This window comes from Olea europaea, chromosome 1 (genome assembly GCF_002742605.1).
Source record: "Olea europaea var. sylvestris chromosome 1, O_europaea_v1, whole genome shotgun sequence".
Lineage (NCBI taxonomy): Eukaryota > Viridiplantae > Streptophyta > Magnoliopsida > Lamiales > Oleaceae > Olea > Olea europaea.
The window spans coordinates 21,035,262-21,041,850 of record NC_036237.1 but is presented as its reverse complement, the minus strand read 5'-3'; the positions used below and the strand labels follow the sequence as shown (position 1 = coordinate 21,041,850).

Sequence of the window (6,589 nt, the reverse complement as noted above, 5' to 3'; positions counted from 1 at the left end):
AGGACCATTGTCTTTTTCAAAGGTTCATATTAATCATCAAATTTGATTCTTCAACTATTAGAATCTTCAAATTTCATCCTTCAATTACTTCAATCTTTAAATTCGGTCATTCAACTATTGGAATGTTCAAATTTTATCCTTCAACTATTTCATTCTTCAAATTCGATCCTTCATTTATTACAATCATTAAGCCCTTATTTGACTCATTTTAAAACAAAACAATTCATTTTTCATATTCATTTTCAATCGTGCATTCACACAATAAAATATTTTGCATCTAAATTCAAATCATTTTTCTACTTTTTAATTACATATTCTTCAAAAAATTACTATTCAAAATATCATAATTACACAATAAAATGGCCATCAAACTAGGGTTAAATTTGATCCTACAATCATCAAAATTGATACTTCAACTATTAAATTCTTCAAATTTCATCCTTAAACTATTTCAATCTTCAAATTCGTTCCTTCAACTATTACAATCATCAAATTTGGTCCTTCATCTATTAGAATCTTCAAATTTGGTCCTTCAACTATTCAATCTTCAAACTCGATCCTTTAACTATTCTATTCATTAAATTTCATCCTTCAACTATTACCAATTGAAATTCTATCCTTCTAATATTTCAATCTTCAGATTTTTTCCTTCTACTATTTTAATCTTCAAATTTCTCCTTCAACTATTACCATCTTCAATTTCGGTCATTCATATATTACAATCATTCATTTCATCCCTTCAACTAATTAAAAAAAAAAAAAATCAAATTTAGTCCCTCTATTAGAAATATCAAATCCGGTCCTTCATCTATTATAGTCATCGAATTTCATCCTCTTAACTATTAGGAACATCAAGTTATGTCCTTCAACAATTAGATTCATTTATTTCAATCCTTCTAATATTTCAATCTTCAGATTTTTTCCTTCTACTATTTTAATCTTCAAATTTCTCCTTCAACTATTACCATCTTCAATTTCCGTCATTCATATATTACAATCATTCATTTCATCCCTTCAACTAATTAAAAAAAAAAAAATCAAATTTAGTCCCTCTATTAGAAATATCAAATCCGGTCCTTCATCTATTATAGTCATCGAATTTCATCCTCTTAACTATTAGGAACATCAAGTTATGTCCTTCAACAATTAGATTCATTTATTTCAATCCTGCAACTATTCTAAGATTAAATTTCTTCCTTTACCTATTATTACCATCAAATTCGATCCTCTCGTCAAGTGCAGAATTTCAAGGCAGCGAATTTTCTCTCTGCCCAAATTGACTTACACACTCAGAGAATATGCAATGCATAATCAACCATGAATACTTCAATTGTAGCAAGCTTAATTTTAATGACCGATATACACAAATGCATATATATTCTTACCACAAGTACAAAATGTCCATTTTTCTACCATCATATTGAGTAAAAAGAGGATGAGAAAATTCCATGGATCGGAACCTGGGAATGTGTATCTATTCTACAAATACAAAAATCCTCTCAACAATAAACATCTCTTAAAATTGCAGAATCATTTGATAAGTCTATTCCGAACCTTTTTCAATCCACATTTACTTTTCAAACACATTATAAGAATCTCATTATAGCATTTCACGCCACTTCCAGCAAAGAGATGAAGAAAATTCATTGCATTTTGTAAGGGTTCCATCCATATCCGTTTGAAAGAAAGGAAAAGTAGAAAAAAAAAGGTGGGAAAAACAAGTTTCGTTAACCTGCAGGTTGGTGAGAGTTAGCGTGTCACCAGATCCCCGACTTGGAAAAAATCACCGGTGGCTCTGCTGTCCCAAAAAAGGGATATAGCAGAAAGGAGGATCTTCCAATGGTTCGGTATAGTTCCTCAACTCTTCAATTTACTTTTCATTTTATTGCTTGGCTCTGGAGATCGTTGCTTCAATTTTTTGCCCTGTAGAAATGTAAATAAATTCAAAACAAAGGTCTCGAAGAAGTCACTTCTCACTGAGATAAATACTTCAGTCCAACTTTCTTGTGAATAATGGCAAACCATCATTGTAAGAAGCAGCAAACAGGAGTACAAGACAACAGGAAAACAATATTAGCATAGATTGTTCATACAAGGTTGACAGAGTTAAAAAGAAAATATGAAAAACCAAATTAGAAATCAAGCAGCAGAATCTAATTAGAAAATTTGAAGTAAAAAACCGTTTCCTGAGACTATACATCACACATTTCCCCAATGGTGAGCAATGAAAAGCACCCAATTAATTTAAGTGCTGTACGACAAAAGATCACTACACCACATACCTCAATGCAGCAAAAACTGGGCGGACTCGCTCAAATATTTCGTCTTCTGTTCCAGTAGCATCAATCTGCACTTGATTTTGTAATTATAACACTCGCATATTTTATTCTTGATAAAGCATTCATACAAAGTAACGAAATGAAACCAAGGGCACTATATTTCACTACTTTCTTTTATCAGAATAGGTGAAAAGCAGACAAAGTTATATCATTCAAAGCCCATAACATAGAAAAATATCATTTGATTATAAGAGGACAATCCAAATTATAAATATCCATAGATAATCTACCAAATTAGTACCTTGTAAAGTTTGCCTTTCTCAGAGTAGTATTTGATCACAGGAAGATTCAATGCCGTAAAAACCTTTAGACGTTCCTTGACTGTAAAAATATTATCATCAACTCGTCCCTAAATAGAAAGACATCACAATTATTTCCATTTGGCCAGAAGAGAAGGAAGACAGAGAGGAGAAAAAGAATTTTTAAAAGAACAGCACCTGATTACGGTTTAGCACTCGTTTCACCATTTCTTCTTCAGGGCAATCAAAGAAAAGCACAAAATCTGGTTCAGTGCCAACCTGCAATTGTAGCTCAACATTAACATTAATTACTGGGGACTGATTATCATACCCCCACCTTTTCTCACATTTACTGCTTCACCTCTACCTTCAAAGAGTTAATAGTATAGGTGATTTTCTGGTTTGCATATTGACCTAATACCTCACACCATGGCAAAAGACTGATAATAGCGGAGCTGCCATCGTTGAGAAATTAACAGTGGAAACTTTCTAACTTGGCCATACATGTTATTACACTTGAGAGAGAGAGAGAGAGAGAGAGAGAGAGAGAGTACATGCACATCTAGCATATGTTTACAAGAATTAAAAACCAGTAGTGCATTGCTATCAAAATTCACAGGAGAGATAAGGAAATTAATAAAAAATAAAGTCCCACGAATCGTTGCTATGAGAATTAAAGAAACTCACAACTCGTTCATATGCCACACGATTCTCTTCACTTCGTGGGAAACCATCAATAAGAAATCTATCATTTTCACTTGATTTGATTGCCTTTCCGATTAGTTTTACAGTCACTTCTGAAGGAACAATTTTTCCTTCCTTGATCGTGTTGAGAATCATGGCACTGCAATTGGATACCATCATTGCACGACATTGCAATTTATGCAGCATGCTAAACAATAGCTCTATATCAGCAAAAAGAAGGCATACTTTACCCATTTTCACTATTAGAAGTAATTTCCTTCCTTAACAAATCTCCAGCACTTAAGTGGGTAAAACCAAAGGTTTCAACAATCCTTGTACACTGAGTACCTTTTCCACTTCCAGGACCACCTAAAAGCACAATTATAAGATTATCATCATTTCTATGCACTTTTAGTAGTGTTGCAGCAATAACTATGCCAATTCTTTAGAAAGTATCACAATGGGGAAGCTATTCCACAAACATACCAAAAACTTCAAAAAACTGCCACATATGAAGGAGGGTACAATCATGTGTTCACTTTTATGGAAGCAAGGCTCCAATCATTGAAGATGAGAAAGAAATGTGTCCCAATACCCATTAACTACTTAAGCACTACTTAAATAGAAATATACTGCACAATAGATTTTAGTTTAGAGACCCAGACAACAATTTCCGAGTTCTTTTAGAAATGTTAACAAGGACAAACTAAGAAAACGATTCCACTGAAAGCATTGTGTATACCGTATAGTAACAAAAATCAAATTGAGCCATCATTTTACCAAGAGCATAATGTACTCAAAATAATTCACTTAATAGTGCAAAGTCGTTTACCCAAGACAAAAGTTATGAATTGGTGGGTTCTTCCTGGATTGGAAAGTCTACCTTCTGCCTACATCCATAAAAGGAAATATACAACATAAATATTCAATTTTCTTCGTTGCCAAAATAAAAATTCATCTTTCCAAGTAAGAAATAACATCCCATGATGAAAAATAGAAACTAGGCTAATCCTGAACCAGTTACACATCAAGAAGTTGCAAGCTAATTCAACACAAAACACGAAAAGAAATGATGAACTGGATATTAAATGTTGCACAGAATATATTTCACAACCTTTATTTCTGGAACCATCCCTGGAAAAGGAACAAATTAATAAATTCATCAATAGAACAGGATCAAACAGAAGTGATTATCAATAGTTTGATATTAATCGGCACTGCAGAATAGTGAATCCACGTGGTTTCCCTGGGGGATCGCCCTGCAAATTTTTTTAGTTTTTCTTGATTGATACTGAATTTAAATAATATTCTTTTATCTAATAATACATATATATTTTGCTCCTCCAACATTTATTCACCTGGCCTCGACACTGGTCAGTATATGAAGGCATGTGTGAAGTATTAAGATGGCTTACATATCCTTGGACTCCCAATCGAAACTTAGAAAATCACTGGAATAGACAAAAATTCTGGTGTTTGGATGCTAAAACTTGCACGAGAGGAAAAAATTAAAAATTAAAAATTAAAAAAAAAAAGTTCGTGAAACTCCATAAGCTTTTGTAAGTAACTCGGAACTCTTTTACGAAGAATACATTTACATTTCCAAATTTTATTCCTATGGCTTAACCAAAGTATTCAGAATCGTCAGTTCCAGATATATGAAACGACAACAACAATAACATTAAACTCGCTGCAGCCGCGAATTCTATTAGCTAAATCAAACATGAAAGACATCAGTAACTGAAAATCTAACTCATCAAATAGAATAACAAAATGAAACTGATACCGGTTTAAAAATTTCGGTACTAAAAGCTTGCCAAATCTTCAGTCCATACGCTGCTCGCATCTACTGGTACGAAGCGCTTGATTAATAAAGGGAAATAAATTCACTGAAAACAGAATAAATGATTAAAAAACGAAAATTAGGAGTAAAAATCAGATCATGAAACATGCCTGATTGAGAAGGAATGGCTTCGATGAAGCAACCAGATGAGATAGTGAAGTTACGCGCCACCACATCGCTACCTCTTTACACACTTCCAAACCGAGAATTATTAGATCGTGAAATCGTAAGTGCTCGATTTTGAGTAGTTTAAGGTGCAAACATTTGGCGAGACTTTCAGTCGAACACGTATAATGCCATGTTATGCTGTCCGTGTGATCCGAAAAAAGTCTTCGAAATTATGCTTTTCGCCTGCCTCAACAATGTGCCCAATCAAGCATTTGTTACTTGGAAAATGTTTGGTGTATTGAAAAATTTCACACATATAACTCAAAAAGTGTGGATCCCGTATGAATAAATAATGTTAAAAATTTCATCCACGCACCCCGTTCATGTGAGATATCGGTAGGGGTCGTGTACACCAATCATTATCCTTGTTACTTTGTATACTGTTCCAAAATTTATTCGTGCAGTTGTTTATTGCACAATTTTCCTCCTTAAAGCAGCTTTTTATTTATTATTCCAGTGATTTAGAGTAACTTTTAAGACTAAGCAAGGATTCTGGGGTAGTGAGCTAACTCAATAGGGTTGAAAAAAAGTCAGTTGAAATTTCAGATTTCTTCTGCCAATTTATAGAACATGGGGATCCAAAACTTGATGTCGTAAGTTCAAATCGGGCTTGACCAAACCTTAGTTCGTCTCATCTAGGATCATGTCGAAAAGAACCACTCAATTCAGCCAACGGCTAGTGAGCCTCGTGGGTCTAGCTGAACCGATAAGCCACTCTTTTTTTTTTCGAAGAACATTTTAAAACATTCAAAATAGGAAAAACAAGTGTTTAAATAAAATTTTGAAATTAAAAAAATTAAAAAATAAAAGTCTAAACAATAAATTTTAAAATGTAAAATTATATACAAAAAAAAATTGTAAAATAAAACCTAATATTCTAAGAAAATAAACTTCTGTAAAAAAAATAAAATTCTATAAAATCAAAAATATAAATTATTAAAAAATAGAACTATAAAATTTCAAAAAAAATAAAAAAAATTTATAAAACATAGTTTAAATATTTAAATGAATACATATAAAAATATTCTCATTTCATTTCATTTCATGTCATTAATTTTTATTTTTATTTACTATATTTTGAACTAGATTTATTATTTGTTTTTAGTTTACTTTTATAGGAAGAAAAAATTTGTAAGATTCACCAATTATAAAATGTATATATTAATAGATAATAGATTAAATAAAATTATTCAGTTTTTACTGAATAATCAAATTTCATAGAATAGAACGTTATAAAATAATTTTTCAAAATTTAAAACAAAATATGTCTTATAGTTTTTTGTTTTGATAATAGATTTTTCAAAATAACAAATCAA

At 31.8% G+C, this 6,589-nt stretch overlaps 1 protein-coding gene across 2 annotated transcripts; it reads right to left on the bottom strand.

Annotated features, from left to right (window-relative positions):
- Positions 1–1,398: 1,398 nt before the first annotated feature.
- Positions 1,399–5,523, bottom strand: LOC111396993 (UMP-CMP kinase-like). Of its 2 annotated transcripts, XM_023023650.1 has the most exons (9): positions 5,216–5,523; positions 5,049–5,108; positions 4,095–4,152; positions 3,514–3,631; positions 3,266–3,422; positions 2,777–2,857; positions 2,581–2,688; positions 2,283–2,347; positions 1,399–1,923 (listed from the first exon to the last, which is right to left on the bottom strand). In XM_023023650.1, the coding sequence occupies exons 1-9, from the start codon at positions 5,279–5,281 to the stop codon at positions 1,911–1,913; spliced, it is 726 nt and encodes a 241-aa protein (XP_022879418.1). In that variant the 5' UTR covers positions 5,282–5,523; the 3' UTR covers positions 1,399–1,910. The 2 variants fall into 2 exon arrangements, with proteins under 2 accessions (XP_022879418.1, XP_022879424.1); XM_023023656.1 differs by lacking the exons at positions 4,095–4,152; positions 5,049–5,108; positions 5,216–5,523 and having other exon boundaries at positions 3,509–3,635.
- Between the last annotated feature and the right edge of the window lie 1,066 nt (positions 5,524–6,589).

Bases quoted from the DNA above. Each gene is read 5' to 3' on its own strand.
- LOC111396993 (XM_023023650.1), bottom strand. From the start codon at position 5,281: ATGTGGTGGCGCGTAACTTCACTATCTCATCTGGTTGCTTCATCGAAG. The intron at 2,858-3,265 runs GTGAGTTTCTTT...CTACAATTGCAG, and splicing joins GTGTGGCATATGAACGAGTT to GTTGGCACTGAACCAGATTT. The intron at 2,689-2,776 runs GTGCTGTTCTTT...CTTTCTATTTAG, and splicing joins GAGTGCTAAACCGTAATCAG to GGACGAGTTGATGATAATAT.